At 44.9% G+C, this 27582-nt stretch overlaps 1 protein-coding gene across 1 annotated transcript in view; it reads right to left on the bottom strand.

Moving 5' to 3' along the window:
* Nucleotides 1-27582, bottom strand: part of SHROOM3 (shroom family member 3) — a gene marked incomplete at both ends in the record, with an annotated part of 112291 nt that overhangs the window by 74350 nt on the left and 10359 nt on the right. Inside the window, one exon of the mRNA XM_082282482.1 lies at nt 4694-4848. Coding sequence (XP_082138608.1) covers nt 4694-4848 — 155 coding nt within the window. The remainder of the gene's footprint in view (nt 1-4693; nt 4849-27582) is intronic.

The raw sequence follows: 27582 nt of genomic DNA, 5'->3' as shown, positions 1-27582 counted from the left end.
GATAAGCTTAATCCTTCCTTTTTGTACAATTTTTAGCACAACAGGAAAAAGAGGGTAATGTTTTCTATTCCCACTCCTCCTTTATTTGACTTGTATTTTTAGTCTGAGGCCCTTTGAGAAGGAAAAGAATTGCAGGCACTGCTAAGCCTGAGACAGACACAAACCACTACCACTGCAGACAGAAAATCAACTACCTTGAATACTGATCTTCACTAGAATATTGTATATACCACATAAATAATATTTGAACAGGCTTCTTGCAGTCACCGGTATCAGAATGATTGGATATATGCTAAGAGCACACATGTGCATCTTGGAGTAAGCAGTTCAGCTGTAAATCACAGCTTGTTTGAGCTTCATGCTTTGTCCAGTCTCACTGGCTCTGCAAACACAAGTGTCACCATCAGAGCCCCTCACATCCCAATCTGTGCTGGCCTGAGCCCTGAAAACAACACCTTGGAAGAGGTCTGCAGGGCCCCTGTACATTGGCATGGGCAGAGCAAGGGCGTAAACCCCTGGTAATTCTCTGCAGAATATTTTTCCTTGCTGTTCCACCAGCAAACTTTAATAGAGCTTTGCATTAATTAACCAAGCCTGAGGCTGGATCCCTCCACAATGCACTGTCCCCTCAACGAGAGTGACTTCATGAGGTGTGCCCTCTGCCCTCCCTGCACCCGCAATGGCTGAGGAGTGGTCTGTGGGAGGCCTTGGCTCAGGCAGTGTTTGTGCTGGGAAGGGTGTGTGGGACTTGTCCCCGAGGCCGTGGGTCCCCTTGGTGGCACAGCTCCGTGTGCCACCACGCCTGGCTGCCCTAATTGCTGCTGTTATGGACACACGGGATGTCCAGCCGTGTAAACAGTGTGACGCTCCCGCAGCCATTCCTGCCTACTGACCTGTGCAAAAGCCTATTTTTGGCAACTGCTCCAGGCCACTGTGGGGGCTGTAAAGCACACAAGGCCATGCCCACGGTTTGAGCCTTATCTTCAGCTGATCCAGGCATGCACAACACAATTAGATCAGACTGATACCACTGAAAAGGGTATTTTTTTTAATTGCACCCAACTCTGCTGTTGGATACTGCAGTTGGAGAGGAGGCAGCAGCAAAAAAACAGGTTGGAAAAAATGATGTGTATTTCACAACAAACCAGCTAAGCCTTATTTCTTTTTTAGCTGTGGCTTTCAAACCTTTTCTCCACCTGGTTAAAGATCAACTGAGTATCAAAAGGTCTGTAAGGCAGTTTGCTGAGGACAGTAGGCCAGCCTCCCTCTGAAATCCAACAAACTGGTCTCTCCAGTTTCCCATTGTGATTCACACCAACTGTTCCAAATGGGCAAACCCTGAGCAAAGCCATCTCCCCAGCATCAGCGTGTGAATTCCTTAGGCCTGATGAAACTGGTTCTGTTCCTACCCAGGGTGAGAGACACTTGTCGCCAGCAATGATACAGATACACTGAGTCACTCCCTGGGCTGCAGAGTAGCTCCTACTCCAGCTGGTCCTGGGCTCAGCACAATGGAGTGTGAGTGTCAGCAAGGTCCCTCAGAGCACACCAGTTGCAGGCCTGAGGTGTACAGGAATGAGCAAACACCCACATATCTGAGTCCATTGTCCTGGAAATGAATGGGCAAAACAAGCACAGGGAGCCAGCGAGGAATGGGCAGAGAGCAACGACCTGGCTTTAGGAACAGCCTTTGAAACAAGGGAGATGTGAGTAGCTGTATTAAAGAAGAAGAGAAAAATGAACATTTGAAAACTGTCATTGAGGGCTTCTGAGCTGGGGACGAGACAAACAAAATGCAGCTAGAGAGCATCCATGAAAACTATTCAACAGTTATCTCCCAAATAAGCATCCTCTCAAGGAATAGGCACAGGATTTACTTAACACTCGTGCTCATTAGGTCATTCTCTGCCTCTGCCCTACTATAAGTCTGTGAGCAAGGAAGCAAAAAGTGTATAAATTCACAGCTTCATGTCTCTCCTCCTGCAAGTTCCTCCCTGAGGACAGCAGGACATTTGCACAGGAGTGAGAGGCAGACTATGGTCCTCATGTACTAAATGCTCTGGTGTTGGTCACTTAATTTAAACCATTGGTATTTATTAATATGAAATACCCTTGTGAGACAGCTAATTTTTATCTTTATTTATTTTAGCCTTTTAGCCTTTCCTCTCGCCCTGAATTTTCCCTATTTTTGCCTTCACATTCCCTTCATTGAAACTGTTCCCACTTTTTCCCTCCATTACACTGATCAATCAAACTTGAGCTGATGAAGACTGATGATGACACATCAGTTCTGGCATTCTGAGGGAAATACCAACTCCTTGCATCAGCCAGGCTGCAGACCTGCAAGATGTTGTAACATCTATTTTTGCTTAGTAACACACGGAGAGGCTCACCCTTTAAGTACTAAAGGCTTACCTTTGTCCTGAAATAAAAACCAAGATTAAATAGCAACCTGAGTATGCTATGTGGACTATGACAGAATACATCTGATTTTAAAAATGTGTGCTTTCTGTCTGGTGTGATGGTTGGTGTCACCACCACACCATGACAGAGAACTTCTGAGGTTTTCATTTGAAAAACAAACAACTAAACCTTCAAAAACATGCTGACCTGGAATATGCTCTGCAAAGAGCCAGAACCACATACACCAAAGCAGACTTTGCTGTTGTTTGTATATGACTTTTAAGGAGTAAAGTCCGTGTCTGTGGGAGTTTGTGTCACTCCATAAGGAAGAGTTTCTGTGAATACTGAACACACTGACCAAAAATTCAGGTCACAAATGACAGGTCAGGAAGTTTTCAGACTGCTGGTACTTGTAGCAAGCAACCCTAATTCATTTTAATTCAATCATTATGGCAAATTTACAAAAATCAGCATCATGAGCATTCCAAAAATAATTTATTTTCAGATTTTGTAGTACTGCAAAGCATCATCTTGTCCAACCAACCAAATCCAGCCCCAGGTGGGAAGCAGGTTAGTGCTGTCTTTACCTTGCAGGCTTAATGACTAAACTCATTCTGTCTGGGGTCAAGGTAATCTGCACTTCTTTCCTCTTTTCTCACCATTCTCCTCTGGAATCCTTACTTTATCCCTTCCTACTCCCTAGAACTGGAGACAAAATCTCTTCTTCTACCCTGGCCAGTGTGCTGAGTCTGGCATCATCTCTGGTGATCGAGAGAATCCCACTGCCCACAGAGCAGTCAGGACCTCACATTTTTTGGTTTTTGCTGCCTTCATGCCAGCACTGCAGGGTCATTTGGGACTGTGTCAAATTACCTGAAGGCTGGGCTCTTAGCTCTTAATTGCAATTTTCCAGTTTTAGATTTATGGATTATCACTGAGCTTTAAATGTGCATGAAGGACTCAAAGTACCTTGGCAAGGGGATGGTATGTGAATGTAATACCTCTAGCGGTGTACATTCTTGATCCTTCTAGTGGTGATGAAATGAAGCCATGAAAGACTCCCAACCAATTTTTCTTCGTGTTCACTATAGTAATCCAAACCAGAAGAACATCAAAATCCCTTGAATACTCATTAAAGAGGGGAAAAAAGGCGAAAAGGCCTTGGGAATGTAAAAAAAATGCAGAGAAACTGTTACATTACAAAACAAACAGGTTCTGTTTCCACAGTTTTGCTAAGTCACTTTGAATGAAACATTTTGTTCAGTCAGTACAGTTGGATTGCAGTCTACATGGGCCTAAAGTAAAAACCATGTATTTTTGGAAAATGATCAATTTATGATCAAATTGCAGCAAACTCCTTTTGCAAATCCTCTCCCAATGGGTGCACAAACCATATAACACTTCTGTATATGAATATTCAGAATTTGCTGTAAGGTTACTTAAAGATGCTTTAGTTAAACAACAAGATAGAGTCAGCAAAAGCACTAAGTACAGCCCAGGGAGCAGGAGGGTGTCTGAGCTGGTCATACCTGCCCAGCTCATGCATCACCACTCAGATGTTACTCAGTCGTTCCAATTCAGTGACCCAAAATGACGCCTTTTGTTTGACTAATGACAGCTCCCCAGCTGTGTTGATCCTTACCTAGATTCCCTTTTGGGTTAGTGTGGAAATTGAGGACAGAGCACTCCATAAAGTGATACCAGCTATCACTTAACTGGCACGGAAAGAAACTGGACATGGCCACAGCAAAAGACATAGAAGGAGCATTTCTATTAAGGTTTTAAAAAGCCAAACAAAACAAACTCCAGACCCAAACATCTCTGATTCAAAATCCTCTATCACTCACCTGCAGAACACCAAACAGCTCCAAATCTTGCTGAGGCCAGTGGAAATCTTTCTGCTGTCACAGCAACAGTGACAACATGCGGCAAACGAGGCAAGAGCTATGTACAGAACGGTCACCCTTTCGCAGGGAGCCCTGGGCACTTGGGAGGAAGATGGGACTGCTTGTGCCCCACGGAACAGGGATCCTGGAGTGTCGTGTGGCAGGGGAGAAGTGCAACAGAATTGGGTGTTTCACTTGCTTGGGCATATCAGTGACAAAGGAGTCCTAGAAATATTGCCTGAAAAGAACACACATTTGCCCTTGGGCTCATGTTGGTGTGCTCAAAGCAAGCCCTGTGCTAAGATTAGGCCAAGCCATAGGCTTCCAGCTGGAGAAGTGAGGGGAATGGCTGGCTGGCCTGTGGGGCAGGAGCAAGGCATGGAACAAGTGTGGCTCTTTCCTACCTGCGGACGACAAGCTTCAGCTTCTTGTAGGAGCCTTTCACTAGGGAGATGGCCTCTCTCCTGGAGCTGCTCAGCTCCACCTCGTTGATGTTCACCACTTCATCACCAGCCTGCAGCTTGGATGGCAGGGAGTCTGCCTTCCCTCCCTCTTCAATCTGCACAGGAGAGAGGGGAGAAGGCAAAGGTGAGACAAGCCTGACACGGTTTGGCTTTAACCTGCAGAGCTGAGTGTGTGTTTCTGTTGAAGAAATTAATCTACCAGCCCCAAACTCTGCTCCTGGATTAAAAAATCCTGGTCTCCCTTTGTCAGCCAGCTCACACAGAGGTCTGTGCTTCCCACCCCTATGTTTCATATAGATGAGAGCTTGGAATCAGCAGCCAGATGAGTTCTGCCAAGAAGCACTGTTTAGAGTAAGCCTGAAAGGTCTTTGGTATTTGGAAGCAGTAAAAGTCAGCAAAACAGCCATGGAACGCCTCTTGATAAGAGCACTCAGGCACCAGCCCAAGGGCAAAGCCAGGATTAGAAGAGTTTGGATGTGATTTTTTTTGTTCAAGCTCCCCTTCATGATCCAGATGCCTGATGAACAACAGCTTCTTTCTTACTGGCCAGCAGCTAAGCAGGAACACTCTGGTGAAGGTAATTAATGATGTGCAGCATCTCAGTAGGGTTTTTCAGCTAAGGGTATAAAGACAGTAGACAATTATTTGAATTTTATGAGAAAGTAAGCAGCCTGCTCAAGGCCATGTAGTGGCAAGGCTAGAAGGAGACTCCTAGGGCACTCCCGTCTGCTTTGTACAGCCCACCATGTACACGGCATAGTGACTCCCCATCCGGGGGCCAGCAAAAATACACCAAGTCTGGAAAGAAGTCAGTGACAAGGCAGAGGACAAGAAAATTTGGCCCAGGATCTCTACCCCGCAGCCTTGTGCACTAATGCACTCTCTCTGCAAAGGCATACACTAGCATAGCAGAGGGCCAGGTTAGGCACTGCAAATCTTGAGTTTCAGGAGACTTGGGAGTGCTACTGGCTCTAAGTGTAACTGATAATTACTTTGTTTGCAAAACTTGCCACCACAAAATCTGCTATTCAAAGCACCCAGCAGTCCCTTCTCAACAGAGGCTGTGACCTGTGTCAGCAGAAGTCATGGGACCCACACTTTTGTGTAACATCTCCTGGCACAGCAGAAGTATAACCTCTTCTTTCAGGCACTCACCTTCCCAGACATCCTACTGAGACAAAGAGATGTGTCTGGACTGGATTCAGCCTCGGATCCAGGCAGGAAGGGCTGCTATTTGCAGGGGTGTGATTTTCAGAGCAGTGAAACTGCACGCATACTTCTGGAAGTTGCTTTCATTTCAAGTCACTCGAAGCAGCGTGTAATTGAGCCATGCCCCAGACATGTAACTCAGCACATGCAGACACACTGCCCAGGTTCTTACCAGGGCATTAGTTTCGGTGTTGAATGGTGATTTCTTGCAGGCAAAGACGGTCTGTTCCTCTAAACCAAGGAATTCCAGCCCAAGTACCTTCTAAAATGTAAAATCTGACTTCCCCAAACATCAGCCAATAAAGTGTCCAACCCCCCTACAAAGGTAGGTAAAAATCATTGTCATTCATCTTACCAGGAAGTCATTCCACTGATGAATGAGTTTTTTCTTTTCTTCTTAAGAATGGATAAAACCACAGGAATGAGCCTTCCCATAAAGAGCCTTGTATCACAATTACCAGGAAGGGTGAGAGATGAAATATTAGCCCTTGCTGCCAGTATAAATAAATAACAAACGAAAAATGCAGTATTGCTGCAGTTTATTGCTGCTGTAAAGCAGAACAGGTGGGTATCATTTCAATGAAATACAATAGTGGGGTACTAGGACTTAGATTAACTTGTGATGTAGTCAAGAGAAGGGATTTTCAGTTTGTTTTTGTTTTCTGTTACAGCACGTACAATGGAGAAAAGTCCTGCTTGGAAAAATATCTCTTGTAACAAATACCAGCTACTTCAAAGGCTGTGATACTCATCACAAGCATTTGTATTAACTTGTGCCTCGATGAACCCTAACCTTAAAAAATCAACAGAATCATGATCTGTTCTTTATCATCTAATAATTCCAATTGTATTTATATATTTGAGATTTTTCACTTCACGGGAACACTGTTTTAAGGTTCTCTTTACAACAACATGGGCTAGACCTTTCTTTTTTACCTTTTTCAGTGAAAATGGGCATTCGGATTCTTCCATATTCACCTTTATAAATAATGTGAAATCAAACACTTCCAGGGAAGACTAAACCCAGCAATACTTCTGATAAGGCTGATAGCCTTATTAACTGCTCTGAAAGAAATCTTTCTTCAAATCCTGATGCATTCCAGCTTATCCCTACACCAAGGGCTCTTAAACTGCAGCCTGTGAAGCCAAGCAGCCAGCCAAAGGACCAGAGTAAAGGATGCCTTTAAAGAAAGTTTGTTAGCGTGAGTTGAGTCATCTGCAAGTAACTCCAGAGGCTGAACATGAATTTCTTTGCTCCTGTGTACTTAAACTGTCCAGGAGCAAGACCTAAAACCAGACCCTCATTGTGCCTTTGGAAGCTTTTAATGGCAGCATCAAAACCATATTACTTACAGACGTAGAGAGAATATAAATGGAGATGTGGACTTGTATTTTATTGTTGACACAGTTCTTTCATCTGTTACTAACCTGTTAGCCTTCTCATCTGTCATCTATCCAGCTGGGGCTACCTGGATACAAATTCCTGAAAGTTCCTGGAATAAAACATTCACAACAGGCCTGTGACCTGGTACTATTGCTCAGAGAAGAAAAAAGGCAAAAAGACTCATAAGGTTCCATCAAAAGTCCAGAAACAAGGCCTTGTCTCCCAAAGCAAGGCTCAGATGCTCCATGTCCATTCTTCCTCTTTGTATGCCTCTAAAAATATTTGTGTTTAAGGAGTGGTGATATTTCATGGGAAGGATTGAGTGATTCAAACAAAACAAGCTGCACTATAAACACAAAGCTCTATCGCAGTGTAACAATTATCAACAAAGCAAACAAACCTCAACATGCAGGTAACTTATTTAAATGAACACCTGCTTCACTGCATGAGGGTGCACAGAGTCCAGGATGGGACATGCTGCAGGCACGGAGTCAAGGATGGGAGATGTGTGCACACCACAGCAGCCAAATAACACCAGGTGGGGACCACTCCTGCCTGTGGTTCCCTGCTCTGAGCAGCCTGACTCACCCTGTGCACCAGATCCCAAATGAGAGGAAATGGGAAGGTGAGTTTTCCACTGCTCCCTAAATCCCCAGTGGATCTCAGTGCTGTCAGTCGGCCAGGGCAGAGCCAGCAATGCAGTCTGTTGTTTTTGGTGTGCAATTGGAGTAGTTTGAGCAGCCAAAATCACCCTCAATAATCACTTGTGACAAAAATGTGATGGCCATAAGCTACATGAGCTAGTGCAAGGGGTCAATCAATAGCCAGGAGGACCTCTTACAGTTTATTTAAGCTGAGAAAAACAAGGTGAAATGCAGCCAGCAAACCTTGTGGGTGTAATGATTGTCACTCATCCATCAGGAGCAGGAGGAGCCAGCGGGAGCCAGCCAGGGACTGAAGATTTTTCCTTTTGGCTGGATAAGGCCAACTGCTCTGCCAAGTCAAGTTATGAGAGGTGACTCTGGCAAGCACGGGGTGGAGGAATAGCTGAAAATCAGTCTGGCTTTGAACCTTTGGGGCTGGATTCCATGGCTGGTCTTACTGCAGGTGCTGTGAACAGAGCCCAGGCAGTGCCAGGAGGAGAGAACAACCCCTCTCCTTGAAATCAGCAGGAGCATCTGTACAGCAAAACACGTCAATAGCATAAAAGCTCTTGTTTTCCATGCCTCAATTTCCCACCTGGAAATGGACACAATTGTTCTACCTTGCTCTGTCCTATCTAATTAATGCATGACCACTCTGTGGGTGGTGATGATCCAAATCTTGGCTCTTATTCCAGAGGTCTCTGCAAATCCCTAGCTCACAGGCTCTGACCCTGGGGACAGTCCATGCCAATTAGAACCATGCAACAGCAAAGCATCCCTTTCCAGAGTGTATTCCACCACCCGTCAACAGCATGGTTCCTGCTTTTTGTGAAATCCCATCAAACTTCCGTGATTCCGGCATCTTCCACACACCTCTTTCTTTCTCCTGTTTGCCACGAACCCATCTGGCCCATTCTGTCAGGCTCCTTTGGAAGGAGAGGACAAGGAGCTCCCTGCCAAGCTCGCCTCTCCTGAAATACACTCACTTCAAAAGGCCTCCACAGTCTCCTTGGGCTAATGCAAACTCCAGTCCTTCCGTTGTCTTTTCTGCAGTAAAGCCTTCCATGCCCACTGCCCTTTGCTGAAAATCCCAAAGGCCACCCCTGGTCCTGCTTTGCATGAACATTCCAGACCATTTTCTTGTATTAGAGGAGGCTTCTTGTCATTCAATAGATCCTGCAGGAGACTTCAAACCCATGTGTCCCCCCTTTTTTTGGCTTACTGTAAAAGCAAGAAGTTGCTTAAGCAGATCACCAAGGATACATAAGACTTACTACTACTGCCTTTTGTTTGGCTCACTATGGTTACTGTAGGTTTGGAGAACACTGGCTAACTGAAAGCCTTTCTTGATTATTTTAAAGAAATTTTCTTCATTTATTCCTCTCTTCCCTTTCTTCTAGGAGCTTTTGTAACAACAAATTCTCTGCAGCTCTTAAGATGGATTATTCCATCTTTGTGTCCTTTCTATGATGAATGGTACGTGTGATTCCTAAGTTGCAAACTTATTTGCTCAAGTTTCTCAACAAAAAAGAGAAGCGATCAAGCAAAGATGTGTGCGCACTGTATGCAGTTGCACAGGTGAGAGCAGAGCCACACAGAAGATTAGGACAGTTCCTGGGGGACACCTGGAGATGCCCTGGAAAAAACAGCAAGCCAGCAGAGCAGGGTGTTGACAGAAGCGGCAGCAATTGCAATGGCAAACTACTGCCCTTTTCATGTCAGATATTATAATGATGGGAAGAGAAGCATCACAAATGAACTGCTGGAGGTGGCTGTTCAGAATTCCTGAGCTGCTGAAAAAGATTTTATAGGAACCGACAGGGTGAAAGGGGAAGAAATTTTGCCCCATGAAGGAATAGAGAGAGGCAGCTTTCGCTGATGCAAGGACTCCCTGACTTTCCCAGGAGCAGCATTACAGAAAAATGTTCTCTGCCTTAGACCTCTTATTTCCAAGTATTTTACTGGAACCATTTCCATTCTTTCCAGTGGAAAGATGCATTTCCATTGAATCTGGGGTTCATCTCTTCACAAGGTCATTAGCACCAGTGCAATGCCAGGGAAAGGGTTAAACCAGAAAATCTGACTGTATCCATTGCAAATTCAACAGCCAAGGTTTTCATCACTTTTCACTGGCCAAACTGGAACTGCAAACTGGGAAGACTGGGATGTTTCATTTACCTGTCCACTATGAGGTGTAGCACAGCCACACCAGACCAGTCATGCATTGCACCCAGTACAGAGCAGGGCACACATATTTTGGCTCGTTTAGAAAACTCATTGAGTTGCTGAATTGATGTGGGCTTTGTGTTGGAGATTTTTAATCCCCTGTGGAGTTCAGAGATGGTTCTCAAGCCTAAAAACAAAGTTGCAGAGCTGCTGAATGTCTCCAGAGAATATGCTGCTCCCCTTGTTCAACCTTAATGCCATGTCACAATTTGGGGGCAGTGACATGCAGCAGACAGAAATTCCTCCCCATTGTCCCCAACCTCCGTGTCAGCGTGACAGAGCAGTTAAGACAATTCAATCAAGAAATAGTTAAGTCAAAGGTCTCCCCCTGGAGCCATGTCTCTGCTGGATTTCCCCATCCCTGGTGCATACATGCATCTTGAGAGAATTCAGCTGTTGACATTTACTCCAAGCTAAGGAAAGAGTTTCCAAATTAGTTATGGAAACTATATGCTGCAGGGAAGCAAGGAAGGCATTTTTTCTCATAGTGTTCTGCATTGTTCTACAGTAATATTTCTGCTCCCAAGTACAAAGCTTAGTAGTGGACGGACTAATTTATTCCAGGTAATCATACGAGGTTCATATTGAATGACCTCACCTTGCGAGGCTGAACTTTATTCAGTGGAAGAACAAGTTGAACTCCACAGTTAGCAGTGCTCTGAAACCTTTCCAATACTTTAAAGTAAATCTGTTCTTTAACAGAGGCAAAACAAGGCATTTTCTCCCACACCCAGCCTGAACACATTAATGACCATCCAGGATGTGAGTGAAAGTGGTACAGATGGTACAGTGACTGTGGGCACCGAAGCTGCAATCCAGATGCAGATATGCCAGTGGGATTCATGCTGGAGGGAGTTACTGACAAGTGGCAAGGATTCAAGGTCATTCCTAGGACTACCCTGCAGGCTGCAACACTTCCACACCTTTCCATTTCCTGCGTGATTGTTTCCTGTCCTGGGAGCAAGGTTAATCTCAGCAGCCAGCCCCTCAGCAAAAAGTGGCAAGAACTGAATGGAAAGCAGATTGCTGGCTTCAGCTCCAAGAGATAAGGAGACATGCCTGGATGAGTTTGCGTCTGACTCCTCTTGGTCACCCTAAATTCCTAAGCCAGTGGAGGAAAGAAGGCTTAGCTCTTAAGATAATTTTCCACCTTCTTAAGCACAAAACTGTTAGGCTCCCACAGAGATTTTTACATTTAAAAGAGGAAGGGGCAGGGAAAATCAAGTATTCTTTCAACTAATGCACAAAGAAAGATGGGCCTATGATGCAGCTTTGATTCAGGCCTTCAAGAAGCCTCCAGAATCTTTTCTGTAACAAGAGGCAAAACTAAGAATAAATTTTCTCCACCCCTCTTCGTATATACAAGACAAGGAACTAATCTGTGTTTGCTGTGGGTAACGCCTTGAGCCGTATCAGGTCCCACTTTTAGAGGCATGGTACAAACACCTCATCATGGACAATTCCTACCCCAAGCCCTCCAGGATCAATGGGCGGGTTTGACAAACAGAGAGAGGGGAAACAGATGTGGAAAAGCTATGATGAGCAAGCAGAGAGACAGCACCAAAATCAGCTCTCAGCTACACATTGGCAACATATGGACTGAACCTCTGGGCAGGGAGAGGAGCAGCTGCAGGACAAGGGAAAACCAGCTGGTTCTCAGCCAGCATAAATCCCTCACCAATGCCTTTTCCTGCCTTTCCTTCCTGTTGCTCACAGCCCACAGCAATCAGGCCAGGCAAAGAAGGACCGAGGTGCACCCAGGTCAGCTACAGAACAGCGATGCCAGTGCAGGTGCAGAGCAGTGCTTGCCCTTTGAGGGACCACTCTGTCCTGTTCTTCCTCTGCTTCCTGCTTCCAGCTCCAATCCCAGCCTGCAGAACACACCCTGCCCATGCTCCTGGGAATCAGAGAGCCTTACTTCTTTGCTCACTGTTTGGTTTTTGCAAACAATCCATTCCAAGCATGCCACAGAGGGTATAGCACCAGGTGACACAAATATTGGGGCCCGGAGCATGTTAACTTGATCCTGTTTGGTCTGCGGTGATTATTGGCCGATATCAGCTCAAGGGGCTACAAGAACTCATTCCCTGTTCCTCTGCTGTAGCTGATACAGCTCACCCCTCTCCAGAGAACACAAAGCCAGTGGTTGCACATGGCTGAGAGTTAATATTTGCTTAGCAAAGGGAGAGTTAAAAATAGCTGTTTGCCAAAGAGTCCGCTGGAAAGGTCTTCTGCTCTGCCCCAAACACACCCAAGGACTCCTTTCTTTCATCCTGCTTTGCCATCCTGCTTCCAGCCTTACGGTCTTTCCTCACATTTCTCACAAGGTTTCAGTAATTAAAAACCCAGTTTCTATGACATTTTGACAGTAAGCCCATTAAAGCCTAGGTAAGGGGCTTCAAACATGTGGCCACCCAGCACAGGAAAGAGCACTGCCTCACAGCTATGGAGTCCGTGGCACTCAGTGTTCCTCACCCAGTGCCACTCATCCCTCAAAAATGGAGATGGGCCTGTGGAAACAGCTGTAATTACAAAAACTGAGGTAAGGTGCTGCTCAGGGACTGCCTGAACCCTACAAACCTTAGGATATACATTCAGTGGCATTAGCTGTTCCCTAATCCTTCCCACGGGCACCTGTACAGAGCCCACACACCATCTCCAAACAGCCCTTCCTGGTAGTTGCAGTGTACCCCTCAAACTGGGATCTTATGGACTAGCATTCGCTCACAAAAAGGTAAAAGGTGCAAGAATTGGCCCACCTCAAAAATGCCACCTTTGGCACTGAGTGCAGATGGATCAGTGTAGGAACGTGTTACTATATTTTGCTGCTGGCAGATTCTTTTGCTGTGCACTGCACGACCTTCTGTACCTTCTGCCCCCTCCCTCTGCCCCTCCTTGCCATCTAGGAAAGCAGACCAGTTGGAGATGTGTCTGCAAAATTGTATTTGTTCCCTGCTCCAAGGACAACTTTTCAAGGCTGGGGAAAGCCAACCCTAGAGTCACAGGAACAGCCATAGAAGGAAATTCAGTCACAACTTTAATCTCCTGGCTGTTCTAAAATCAGGGTGCAAATGGCAATGTGTCCTTCTCTACAGGATGTTTAACAAGTTTTCCCAGGCTTTTGTATTACTTTTTTATACTTGCTTTTATGCTATTTTGCCTTAACCCCCTGAGGCTTGACAGGGTGACCAATTGCCAGGAGACTTTCTTTGGACTGTTTCATTTTGGGGTAACTGGAAAATATTCCCTGGTAAGAAAATATGGCTGAGATGTACACACCTGGGATCAGTTTGGAGGAGAAATGAGACAATCAGCAGTTCGCAAAGTACAGTTGTCGAGGGCTTTTTTCATCACGTGATTAGGCAGTGAACTTCCTGCCTTGGCATATTGCTCACATGAATTCAAAGCAGAGATGTCATGAAAATCCACTCCGCGATCAGTGAATTCCATAAATTACGTGACTCTAAAGCTATGGGATTTTCTGGCTACTGGAACAGGTAGTACTTTCCTGTAGACAGATCCTTGGCCCCAGCATGGCCAGTTACTGCTTTTGATGTTTGCTACTTCTCTTTCCCTTTTTTCCCTGCCCCAATATTAACACTTCCATTATACCTATTATAAATAGCAATAATGATAGTAATGAAAACAGCAGTAATCATCCTCAAGAACTTTCCTTCCATTAGATAATTTGACCTTTCAACACCATGGGGAGACAGTAGGAAGTACTGTTCCTAAACTAGAGAGGAATAAAAACAGGAGCCATGTTTATGTAACTTTTCCAGGGTCACAGAAAGCACCACACAGCAGCGCTGGAGCCACACTCCCTGTTCTGACTGAGGTCACGCTGCACTGATGCCAAACCAGACTCCCCACCTCTAATATTTCATCCGTGTCCCCAGCACTGGGGCATTTTTGCTCACAGCAATGTTCCCTTTCCTACAGCCATGAGGAACTGCTCTTGGATGTCCTTCCATCATTATTTCTGGTTTCCCACTTGTCTCCTCAGCTTTAATTCTCCTCTGTTTGCTGCAGCTGTCCTCTCACTCATGATGCCATCATTTCCCTTTCTACCTTTTGCCCTTCTTGATCACGCTCTTCTTCCCTGAGCCCAGTAATACAAACGATTACCCACTCAACAGTCTATATCTGAGAGGAAATAAAAACAGATGATGCAGCAGAGCTGTGCTTGATGAACCAACCGGAGCTCTTGCCAGGACTCAATAGCTGCTGGAGGGATTTAGGCATGCACTTCTCTCATTTTAATGAGAATCAGACATCAAAATTTTTAGGCACTCTTTGAAGATCAAAGCTTGGAGCAGCCAACAGCAAATAAAATTCAGTTGAACATTCAGAGAGGTGTCCTTCAGGGCAGGAGAGTACCGCTGGTATCCCTAGGGATGAGAAGGAAAAGCTAACAGACTTTCCAGAAGGAGCTGGGCCGGCTCACCCCAGCATCTTGACTCAGTGCCAGGTCGCACACCCTGCACAATGCCACAGCCAGAGCTCCCTCGGACCAGAGAATGGATGGCAATAGCGCGGCTCAGAGCGACGGTGCCGGGACAAAAGAGGAATTTCACGGTCCAAGCCATTGTCATCACATCACTCCTGGCAAGCCCCTTCTTTATTCCCCCAGCCTTCTGTAATTATTAAAAAGTCTTCTCAAGTGAATTTAGTGCCCATGAAAGATGCCAGGCTCACAGCCCGGGAGATTCTTTTTCCTTGCCTACAGATCAGCTTGTCACCCCTCCTCCCTGCTGCCTTCTTCCCAGTTTCTTTTTCCTCCAAGAAAGACTTCCTCTGAGATCTTCAGGGACAGTCAGCTCCAAAGATCCAAGTGCAGCAGCTAGTTTTATAAAATGGGCATTTCTGTGTACCAGGCTATCCAAATGGAAAAGAGCACGGGAACTGAAGCGCCTGTTCTTGCTCTGGCCGTGTGGATGTCTTGAAGTCCTTCCCAGTCTTCGGGAGAGACGGAGCAATAAACCCTACGAGGGAGATACCCAGCCGCGTTCGCTTTGTCCCTGCAGTCACTATCTCCGTCCTCTGCTGCCACCCCGCGGCTCCTGGACATTCCAGGGACAACTGCTTTTTCATGGAACTCATTTTTCAATGGAAATAATTTTTCAATTATTACTGCTGTTGTGAAAATAGAGCAGTGCTGCACTTAGGCCACAGAAAATATCTGAAAGGTTCAAAGGCAGATGCTTGAATAAATTTTACTGTGTGGGAAAGCAAGAATAAGCTGCTTAAGAGTGGTATTTACCTTATTCCTCAATTTAAATACTGAAAACCCAGGCAGGCTCATCAGGAAATGCTGCAGTCCTCTGTCTAAGTACAAAATGAGAGGAAAGACATCCTGGCCCTTTCAGTTTGTCTGGCTGATGTCTTTCAATGCTTCCCACTCTGCCAGACATGATCTCTGAGGTCTCTTTTCCCTGATAGTATCCTTCACCTGGTTGTTCAGAACACATTTCCTATGATTTTGTCCTCGAAGTACCTTATGCTGCTAAAAAATATTTAACATTCATGTTAATAAGCACTGAATTAATTTTGTTCATGGTCTGTGTCAATTCTTTAACTACTGCCCACGAGGCCAAAAACCTCTGAAATTCCCTGCCCACGTGTCAGCCAAAAATGTCTTCAATCTGCATGGCAGGGTTTTTCACCAGCTCAAAATGCTGGAGCAATTTGGAAACTAAGAAGTTAAGAGCAGGCTTAGCTAGTGATTAACAAGGCATTTCATAGCATTCTGGGAACTTTCTTTTAATTTTATACTGCAGATACGGACATTAATAGTGCAAAAACTGCCAGGGTGTGAGACGAAAGACGTTTGTTCTCTTCAGATGTGGGTGACAGGGAAAGGTGCTCCCTAAAGCCACTCTCACAGTCACACACAGCACCTATTCCTCTCCTTGCCTGAATCCTCTGAAGTAGCCACATCCTGCTTGGAACTGTCTTATCCAGATATTTTAGGGAGGGGAATTTATACCTGCATTTCCAAGCTTACCCATTTACCAAGACAAACACTTTTTGGCCAAACTATTTTTAGCCGCAGTAGACACACAAGTGAATTCAGCTGCAGTTCAGGTTGAGGCAGGTCCAAGTTTCCAGAGCTGTCAGGTGCCACAGAGATGGATGAGGCAAACATACCTGTAAAAACAGCAGGCACGTTGCCCGCTGTCTTCCTCCTTCCTGCTTTGGATTTACACCTTGCACCACATCTCCAGGATGAGATGTAAATGCCTTTCCAGAGGAAGGGTTTCAAATTGTTGTTCTACCATATTGTGCCAGTGACAAGTCCCACACAAGCACTGCAAACACAAACTGAACGCATGCATTCCCTTCCTGCCTTCTCCTCCACTTGGCCCCTTTTCCTGGTTTCTCACAGTTCTCTCAAACTTTTTTTTAATTTTTTTTTTTTTTTTTTTTTCTGCTCTCCTGTTTCCAAAAATGTCATTGAAAATAAACTGACAGGACAAACAGCTCCGAGATTCCCACTAATAAGGTCAATGTGAAATTGCATGTTCGGCTCTTGGCCACAAAAGGCCCTTGATCTCAGGAAGGAATTGGATTACAGAGATTCCATATTGCAATTTAGTATCTGAACTAGAGCAGGACACAAAATGAGCCCTAACTCCTGCATCATGAGAAGGCCATTTGGCTCGTTGCTCTCCTCTCTTCTTGCATGTAGTGCCAGGTTCTGGAGGTACGGAAACAGACACAAGGTGATGATGAATCTGCGTACAAGGAGCCCTTCATTTCCAAATACTATACAACCTTTTCCATTTTCTTAGCTTCAACCTTAAGCATTGAAAAATCATATTCCTGCTGTTTACACAATGCACTGGAAACTTTACCCTTACATCCCGAGGTGGGAGGAGGAAGGAGAGGAGCAGGAATAACTAGAAAGGAAGGGAATGTGCCTGCTAAAGCCAGACACTACACAGAGGCTAAAGAGCATTTCTTTAATGGCGTAGCTCCAGGGGATAAGGCAGCAGGCACACGTTTTTATAAGCTGAATTATACATTAATGAAAATCCCAGGACATTCCTGTAAGAGCAGAGGCATTAGTGGTAGCTGGGACGCTGGCCAAATTCCAGTGAAGGTAACTACACTGTTTCCCTATGGTGTTCCCGCCATCTCAGTGAATGTGGTCAATTGTTTCAGCTCCAAGTCGCTCTGCAGCATCCCTGGGATGTACAGTTCTCTGGGATAACATTCTCACTTAAGGAATCTTGGTGGAATTTAAAAATAGCTCCTGTGAATGATGACAATGTCCTTTCTGGCAAACAATTTTGCAACAACAGCTTTGAGACAAACAAGCTGCAGAAAACTTGAAGATTGCGTAAAAGTTCCAAGAGGAAAGAACAAAAAGTACACTGGAAACCTCAAAGCAGAAATACTGTGGCAGACACTGCTCTGTTTGGAATTAGTTTAATTAATATCCTTCCAGGGACTTGACCACGCATTGCTAAATTCAGAATATGCCTTTTCCATTTCATGGGGTTTGGATGAAGCCTATATAGCAGAAGGATTTTTCAGGGAAAAAATCCTTCTGTAAGAGAGCTTGGAATGGCTATTTCCTTTGCTATGGCTACAGCTGGCCAGTAGCGACCCTTCCTCCAGGCTTCCAAATTTTTAAAGATACCGTTTCTCTCCAGAGAAGTGTCTTTACATGAGTTGGTGAAAACTAGGTACTGCCTTGTCTGTATCAAAGCAGACTGTGCTGAACTTGTGAAAAGCTTGGATGAGCTTTGAAGACCAGCTCACGTTCAAAGGGCCTGGCAGGAGAAGGGCAAAACCACAGGGAAACAGGACAACAAACCTTAAGACTGCAAGTGTGAGTTTGCAGCTGTCCCAGCAGAGACTTTTGGGAACACTAATATTGAACTGCTGCTGTTTGCTCTCACCCTTGCCAACACAATAATTAAAAATGTACAGTGCTGGCCCTTTGAAAAGCTGCACAGAGCACTAGTTCCAGTAAAATCCCAGCATCTGTTCCTCAAGCTGAATTAGGTGCAGAGCCAGCTGACTCTTTTAGCTGAATCTCCCTTCTGCTGACAGGATAGACCCCCAGATTTGAACAAAGCCTGAGCAGTTTGATTCTCTCCTGCATTCTGGCCCTTACTGAGGTCAGGATTAATGCCTTCATTGCATGGAGATCCAAAATACTGAGTATGAAAACAGCACGGCGATCGTGGTAGCCTCTTGACTGTTCCTGTTGGATCCTAGAGATCCCTGTGAAAATTGCAGATGTAAGTGCGTGCCGGTGTTTGTCTTCAGAGCTAAACAGTGTGCAACGCAGGGATGGAGTCTCGCCTCTGTATCTGCCACTAGCGTTGCCACCATTAGTCACCAGAACTGCCTTCAGCCTGGATGTCCGTCTGTGGGGAAGCTGGTCTCAATTATTGATAAAATATAGAAACCCCACCAGAAGCCAGCCGTGGCTTTCAGAGGAGCCCAGGTGTCTGTGCCCAGTGCATGATCTCAGCGATGTTTTCCACCCAGCCATCCCTGTCCTGATTGATTAACTGAGTGGGGGCTGAAGGAGCAGCATGCGGTACTTAGCTAATTACACTGCCCGAGGTCTTTTGTCCTGCTGCCGCTGGATCGCCTCAATTGATTCTTTCAGTCCCTAAACAGCTTTGTGGGCTGCATGCCTGGGCAGAATAAGGTCTTTTGTCATACTTTAATGAACGAAAATGTTTTAAATCCTCTCCTTCTCCCTCCACTCCAAGTAGCAGCAAGGGTAACCCTGGTGCAAGGACAGCTGTACATGGCCGATGGGTGTCTGTAACCGTGAGCATTCTCCTCCTCCAAGGCTGTGGGAGTTTACAAGCTTCCCAGCATCAGCTGTCCCATCTATCCAAGGTATCTATTGCCACCTCGGTCTTCATGGACTGCAGGAATTTAAGTCTTGTAAGACTTCTAGAACACAGCTAAAAACGTGCTAAATGTGTGAAGATTCAGCATCATAACACAGGTTCATGAGCAATTAATTCCTGCATAAAGCAATCTGAAACTTCTGGTTTGGGTAAAAAAGAATTAAAAATAAAAATCCCACCTTCAGTTTAATCTTTTCCCTGCAGCATCTGACTACTGGTGATGTATTTTCTGTAGTTAAACGGAAAACACTTAATACTGCATTTAAAACATGGGATTGGCAGCATCCCAGTGAAGATCTCCACAAAATGTCTCTTAGTCACTTAATCTAATAAACTTTCACATATAATGAACAATTTCTCGGCATTGTCCAGAGTCATTAATCCTGGCACAGCCTCCCAAAGTACAAGTAGTAAAACACAGATGTCACGACCGAGCTATGAGCTGACCGTGTTGTGCTCTACGTGCCCATTCTCCAGAGCTGGTTATTTTTCAGCTGGCTGAGTTTTAGATGTGAATTAAAGTGATTAATAAATGAAAAGGCTCTTATCATCCATTCCTGTGCTCACGGTCCCTGAACAATTTTGCCCTGCCACTTGCCAATGAAGCTGTAATAGCTCACAGCATATGTTTCATCACTTCATGGTCAAAACTCTTAATGTGAGTAATAAGGGCAAACCCCATTCCTTTTTCCAAAGGAATGGACGTGAGGAAGGAGAGAACACCTTGGGACTAACAAACAGTCGTTAACCCACCGTGATCAGAAAATAAAGGCGTGCTGCTCTTTTGAGACTGCTGTTTACACTGAATGGACTCCACGTCAGATTTGTTCCCCTGGAGCTCAAGTAAGTTGGTTCCAGTGCCAGCTTGGCGTGTCTGAAACGCTAATTGTCTTGTTTCCATTTCACACATCATCATCACAGTAACATTTCTGGAACTGGGAGACAAATGCCAGTTTGACTGGAAGGCAGACTGAAACACAGCCAGAGAACCTGAAGGTTTAGTGCAACTCCTAATATGGCTTTTCCCTGGCCCAATAAAAAAGTAAGACGCTGGCAAAGCTGCAGCCCTATGCTTTGGTTTGAAAACTATTGTTTAATACAAGGGCTTTTGCTGAAATGCTCACAATATGTTTAGGTGTCTGCTTGTACCTCATAGTCTCATAAAAGCTTCTTTCATTCAGGAAGTGCAGAGAAGAAATCAATGTATAAAGGCCCAGGTCCCCAAATGCACACAGGTGAAATCCTTTTGGAGTTAAGCACCAAAGCATGACACATAAATACAATTCTTTGCAGATTTTAAAATACAGTAGGAACAGAATTAAAATCAGAATTTGACTATTTGATTGACAATGAAAAATAAATGCATACAGATAACTTAATGTGATAGGAATATGCATTAAACCAGTTTATACAACATTTCCCTTATCAATCCAAAAACACAGACCAAGTTTTAATATCTAGTGGTCTGGCATTGTCTAGCTCCACTACCTCAGCAGAAGGTTTAGATTCACTGAATGCAGATGGTTCACTGGGTGCTGGGAACGAAAGCCAAGCTCTCCAAAATATTCTTGTCTAATACCCTTCCTTATGCAGATTTTCGTACTGTGGAAATACATCCATAGTGGAGTTTAAGAAACTTTCAGTTTTTAAATGAATTTTCCAACATTGCAAGTATCCACCCTGCTGCTTAATCAGACTCTTCTGTGATCCCTTCCAGTCTTCACAAACAAACATGGAAATGGCTGGTCTTGAAGCAAATGTCAGCCAACAGATATTTCTTCTTTTGGGAGGATGATGAGAAGTGTTCTTCATGCTTTCCCGAGGAAAGTGTATGCTCTGAACAAAACCTGTGTGGCTCACTATTTGGGCAGCACAAGAACTGAATAACCTGATGCATTTTTCAAGTTTCTCCATGTTTTTTTCCTGTCTCCTCCTCTTCGAAGGGTCAGTCCAGAGGTTGAATGTCCTGCTGAAGCAGTACATGAAATTCTGTTCCAAGATGCTGAATACTGTGCCTGAGCTTTATGCCCAACACTGCCTACCTGCATTCCTGAGTCTTTTCCTTGTGGCAGAGCAATATGCCTAAGTAATTAGTTTTGTACCTTAGGGACACATTATTCTCTCCAGTGAAAGAACAACACAGGGCAATTTCTCAGCCGAGATCCTGGTGTTGTTCCAGTATGACTGTCCTGGGGTGACAAATGTGTTTATTTACATCAGCTAAAGCACTGGCCTCTGGAAATCGTTGCTCCATGCATTGTATCTGGTGATTTTGATGAATCAGGGAGCTTTCTTGGGAATGATGGAGAAGGCGATATTAAACCGGGATCTAAGAAAAGGTCCTGTGGCTATTCAACAAGTTTTTCTTTGGAACTCAAAGTAAAAAGGCCATCATAATTTATTTCCTAAGGCCTGGCCACTCTGTCCTGTGAAAGGTCCCCTCTCCATAGCTCAGGCACGGCACTCACTTCTCTTTCTCCCGTCAATAGCTAATTCCAAGTCCAGTTGTGGCCTGGAAAAAGCAGGGGAGGTGTGAAGCAAAGGAGCATCAGGCAGGAGAGAGGTTATTTCCCCTGCTGCTGGGAGACAAGCAGCCCAGATAAAAAATATAGTTCTTTAATGCCATAGTGCAGATTTGGGATATTGGCCAACTCCCAAGGGCTGTCCTTGGATGACTTTGCTGTCGTGTCTCCATTTCTCCAGGCAGATAATGCTCATGCATCACACTTAAATAGCCAGAACCAAACTCTGCTTCAGTTACCTCAGGGCGCAGCAGAAGAAACACTGCTGACATCTCCCTCACTCTTTCCAGGTTTACCACAGGACAATTCCAAGAGCAGATTCCCACCCTGATGATTCATCACGCCCCTCACAGAGGCACTCAAGGGTATCACTTCGAAGCCTTTGTTGTGCAACACCCCAAAAAGCCCTCTGTGTCCATGTTAGTCACATGGCCCATCACCTACAACTAGACTGTGTTGTGTCTGCTCTTGTCTTGCATCTCCTGTGTGCCAGCAGGAAGACCTCAAACGGCCCCAAACCAGCAGTTAGGTAAAAGAGGGTACAAGTGAGGGCCCCAGGTAGAATTGGATTGTAAGCAGCAGCTCCTTGGTCCTGCTGCAGGGCCCCTTCTCTTGAACCACACTGCTTTCCTCACTGCCCAGGAATTAAACTGCCCAAAGCCACAGTGCAGAAAGGATCAGGCCTGTAAGCAGGTTTCACTTTTATTATTTGTTCCTAATCTCCCATCAGTTCCCACGCAGGTTTTGAAGTATCGATCACCCCACAGCAAAAGCTTCCAATGAACAATGGATCTGTGGTTAATGAGTGCCAGGAACTCCTCTCACCTCGCTTGAGCCCTTGGGGTGAGAAAGTTAAGTGCTCCTGTACAAGCTCAAGTGACTGCTCACCATTTCCTTAATATTCCATCTCTTTGTGTTTTGCAGTTTGCCTTCTGCTGAGCTAATGTTTATTTTTCCAGAGAGCAGTTATTGTGGTAAACTGATATGAGACCAGCAGTGTGGGAAATAAGATTTCATCTCTTGTACCTCAACACTTCATCCAGGAAGGCAATGAGAGCCAACCTAAGAGCCTTCTTTGTCTTGAACAAGGATGACACCTTGTTGCTACTGCAGTTGTGATGCCTGACACTCCTTGATGTTTACTGGGTCTCTCTTACCAGTGATTTTCCATGATTTAGATTCTGTGTTTGTTTCTAATGGAGATGATATCGCACTCCCCTCATTTCAGTGTGAAACCCCCTGGGCACATCAGAATCTGCTGCTGCTGTCTGGGTATTGGGACACCAAGACCTCTAGGAACATGATTCTTTCCTGTTTGCTCACTGTATTCACACCCTTGAGCATGTTTTACTTTACCCACATAGGTAATATTAATTATGAGAAAATAATGGGATTTCTGAGCTGAGAACGGACTAGGCCCCATTTGTGTGTTTGTAGACCTCTCCTATCCAAAATTGTGGAAGAAAAAATGTCCTTTTACTTTTGCAGCTGTGGAGAGCAGATGATTCTTAATGGTTAATATAACTCTCTAAGAATGTTTTCTATTCTAATCTTGCTGACTAATCTTTCTTCTTCTAAAGTTTTAATCTTGCTTAAGGAATAAATGTGTGATATTGTGTTAGAAAAGCCAATCGACTGCTCAGGCTCTAGCTGGGATGCAATGTGAGTTCCCCTTTGTACAAGCTCTTCTCAAATGTGATTGTTTCCCCAGTGTCAAATTCCATGGATTTTAGCAGCTGAATGGGTACAAAATCTGACATGGTCAGAAACGTGTGCTTATAAAAACTTATTACTGTTGAAAAGCTGGTGCATTCTTGGTGCACTCATGTGCAAAGCGCCCTTGGAGAGGGCTGGCTGGCAACACCTCTGGGCCTCATTAGCGCACACACGCACCCATCCCAGGCTCCCTCAAACACCGTCCCGGCTGTTCCCATGTGCCGTGGGAGGGGACGCGTGGGGCCGCGCGGAGCCAGCACCCTCAAGCAGCCGCTGTCCTCAGTTAACCCTGGGGCTGGCCCAGGCAGGGCAGAGCCACCGCGGCTCCCCAGCCATGGCGAGTCCTGCGAGTGAGGCAGCTCTTGAGGGTGAGAGCTCACGTGCTGGGAATTACAGCCAGAGCAATGCTGAACCGAGAACAAGGGTGGGCACAAACACCAAGTCTTGTGACCTTCCAGCTGACATTGCTGCTCGAGGGTTCTGCTGCACACTAGCACACAGATAGCTCCCATCTCCATAGCATGCTTCACCAGGCCAGTAAAGTCCAGCAAGGTGTGGTGAGCTACAGGCACATTTGGATGTCTGGGTCCTTGTAACCCAATCCTATGGCACCAATGCAAATGGAGCCCACAGGGCTGTATCTATCTTAGAATCACCAAGTGGTTTGGGTTGGAAAGGACCATAAAGACCATGTAGTTCCAGCCCCTGTCATGGGCAGGGACACTTTCCACTATCCCAGGTTGCTCCAAGCCGGTCCAGCCCGGCCTTGGACACTTCCAGGATGCACAAAGCCAATAGCTCACATAGCACACAAGTACCGGATCAGCGTGCATACACCAGCTTTAAGAAAAGCTGCTTCACTCTCACAAGTTGTTCCACTGACAAGGCCTTACACTACCAAAACCTCTTTGTCTGGATTAGTGCTATCCCTAGACTTAGAGACAAATCTCACAAGTTATTTGGGATAGTTGAAATAACAAGGTTTGGGCAGCTGGGGCTGTGTGGGGAGGTTAAGCACAAATGCTGAGCAAACAGTGCCTCCTTCCCCACCTTACCCAGCTCCGCACAAACTTCTGCTTAGAGCGGAGCTTTTTAGCTCAGGCAGAGGGAACTCCGGTCCTCTGGACAGACCTGGGGATGATGGTCATCACAGGATCTCTTTCCCTGCCTCTCTGCACTGCAGCATTCACAGGCAAAGGGCCACGGTATCCACTCTGGGTGGAAAGACACCACAGGTGAGAGCTCTGGGTGTGAATAAATAAGAGCAGTTGCCAACAGGAAACTTCAGTGAGAAAGCCAGATTTTTTATGAGTATTCAAATAAGGACCAGGGAAACTTCCCTGGACACCAAGTGTTCCTGCAAATCTAGTTCTCATCTACTTTCCTTTAAAGACTGCTCATCAACTTTGTGTGACTTAGGTGATTAAATCCAACTGGTGTCATGTTAATAGTGGAAACACTTCCCGACACACACTGATTCTGATAAGGTATTCATTAAAAAGAAAACGGCCTGAAGGTCACTATTTTTGAAACAAAAAGCTACAATTTTTCCATTTAAATTAGCATGTCATTATTTTATTTGATTTTAGTAGTTGAAGCTATCCCTGGGAATTGTCAAAACTAAAAATGTTATTGAAATAAACCATTGGATCAAGTGCAAATAATTTTTTAACATCCAGTGACCTGAACACCCATTTTTCACTCAGCACCAGTTACCAATAATAATAAAGAAAGCAGAATATTTTTCTCCATTAGAAATATGAGATGTACCAGAATAATATCCAGTGATGTCATCACATCCATTCCTTTATGAAAATTCTGCCTTACTACCTAAGTTTTCCTAGGAGCTTAAGATATCCCTTGTACTATTAAGAAAAGGTCTTAAAGGGGGATTCTGGCAAGGTTCAGCTCCATTTCACCAGAAGACAAAAGGTCAAAATAAGCCCCAAAGATAATAAGGAATGTCATTCATAGGTGGGATGAGGGCTAAATTGCTCCACATTGAAGAAGAGCTTTAGTTTAAAAGACAAGAGCCGGGCATCCTTATTTAGCAATAGTGATTCCACTGGCAAGAACAAGGCTGCTTCCACCTTCAGCTCAAATGCAGTAAGGGGTGTTGATCCCTAAAAGGCAGGGAAGAAGGAATAATGCGAAAGGGTTGAAACTTTAACTTTGACATTTTTTTAAGCAGAATACTTCAGGTTTGGTCCTGGTGATTGTTTTCATTTCAAATTTCACCTGCATTTATTATACAGGGTAATTTTTTTCTATTCTTTCCATCTTGCCACGATTTTGGTTCAGGGTCCACAAGAACCAGTCTCTTTATAGAGGCCACCAAACCAAGAATATTACATAGTTCTATGTTATTTAAGCTTTCCATGTATTAAAAGTTAGTATTCATGCCATGGTCAATATGCTGTGACTAAATGAAAACTGTAAATTCAAGTGAACAACCAAACTCCTGACACTGCCTGCTCCGAATGCACATCTCCTCCTACACTGCCCCTAAGCCAGCAACACACATATATCCAGATATACAGAAAGAGAAAAGGAATTTCATAAGTCCCCAGGCCAACAAAATTCTTCCTCTGTTCTCCTCCTGACCAGGGTCTTCGGGTTTCCAGCATTTTTCTTCCTGGCGACTGTTAGTTTTGGCAAGAGCAGTAATACCACTAAGAAGTTACAGACCCCTCCTTTCTGTTCCAAAACCAATTTAGCTAACTCAAACCAGCAAAAGAAACCCCCCCCACACCTTCTTATCAGCTGGAATTTCCACTAGTGCCTGAGGGACAGAGGAAATCAGAAAGCAAACTACAACCCAGCAGGAAATATTTCTGACCATGATTAATGCTTCCTTTAGCAGTGGAACAGAATTTTTGCAGATCTTTGGGGATCCTTGGAAGAATTCCATTTACTACTCTCCAGGCCATATTTTGCTGTGAAAACCTCATTACACAACAGAAGCACTAACGGATTCAGAATAAAATAAGAAAAGATGTATTATCCTAAAGATTTGGAGAACAGGGAGAGAAAAAGTTAAGAAAGGCACAGAGGGTTTTCCTTTCACTCCATGTGATTATGTTGTGATAATGCCCGCTACAGACCTGTCCATCACTTGTGGACTCAGGTCAGAGAAGCTCTCTGACCCGACCAGCTGGGTGACACAAGCCAAACAATGACAAATTCAGCTTCAGTTGCTCTTGCCAGAGGGATCTCAGGGTTGCCTGTTGAGCAGCTATGAGACAACCACACTTCCCTTTTATCCATCTTCTTTTTTTCTTTTTCTTTTCTTTTTTTTTTTTTGGCTAGGGAATTTGCAGGGATAGCTACAGAGCTTGGAAAGGCCCAGTCTCTCATCTCTCCTATGCAGAAAGGTGCCTTTCTAACTTTGTCTTCCTTACCTAGCTCCCACATTCCCAACTTTTAGCAGATACAGAGATAATTGCCTTGAACTACCTCGATAGGAAGTACCTCAAAGCCATACTCTGGCACAATAAACTCACCTTGCAGATTTCTAGGTATTGCTGTGAAGCTGGCCAGTGACATCCCACACAGGTGCAGGGAGCCAACTCAAATCCAATTGCCACTGGATTCATTTGCTCCCTTCCAGTCACTGGGGAATGCCATGGCCACAGGCATAATGGAAGATAATGCTTTCACTGGAAATAGCAGGATAGTACTGCCATTTTCATACTACCCTAAAGGGAAGCAGACTCTGGAGTGCTGAAGAATCAGCAACTAACCAAAGACATTTGACTGAGGATTGTGCTTGGTCTACAACTGGTCACCAGAAGGACAGGGACAGACTACAACCCCCTCTGAATTACAAAGAGGGCTTAATGTGACTCAGGAAAAATCAAGATGATAATGCTGTTGTTGGCATGTGATTTATCCTGAACAGAATTTAGCTTGTGGCATCACATTTTTCCCTAGTACAATATGCCTCTGCCTGAGCTTCCATAATATCTCATCACCAAAGGCAGAAGGTCTCACAGAGCAGCGCTATCACAGCCTCTGCCCACAAACCCCGAGGGGTCAGCGATTCAGCACTGACTCAGCGGGAGCAGGACCACAGACCAAACCACTTTGTGTCATTTCTCTTTGCCTTGCAAGGTCTCCCATCCAAGGGGTGACACAGTCCAACCTGTTAAGTTAATGAGAGCTGACAAGATCCCAGCCCCAGAAGAATAAAACATAGAGAACAATAGATGCTCACCCTGGTTCTCTTCAGCTCCAACCAGCA

The sequence above is a fragment of the Coloeus monedula genome (genome assembly GCF_965178545.1).
Source record: "Coloeus monedula genome assembly, chromosome: 5".
Lineage (NCBI taxonomy): Eukaryota > Metazoa > Chordata > Aves > Passeriformes > Corvidae > Coloeus > Coloeus monedula.
The sequence above is the reverse complement of the archived record's forward strand: the minus strand, read 5'-3'. Positions and strand labels throughout refer to the sequence as shown.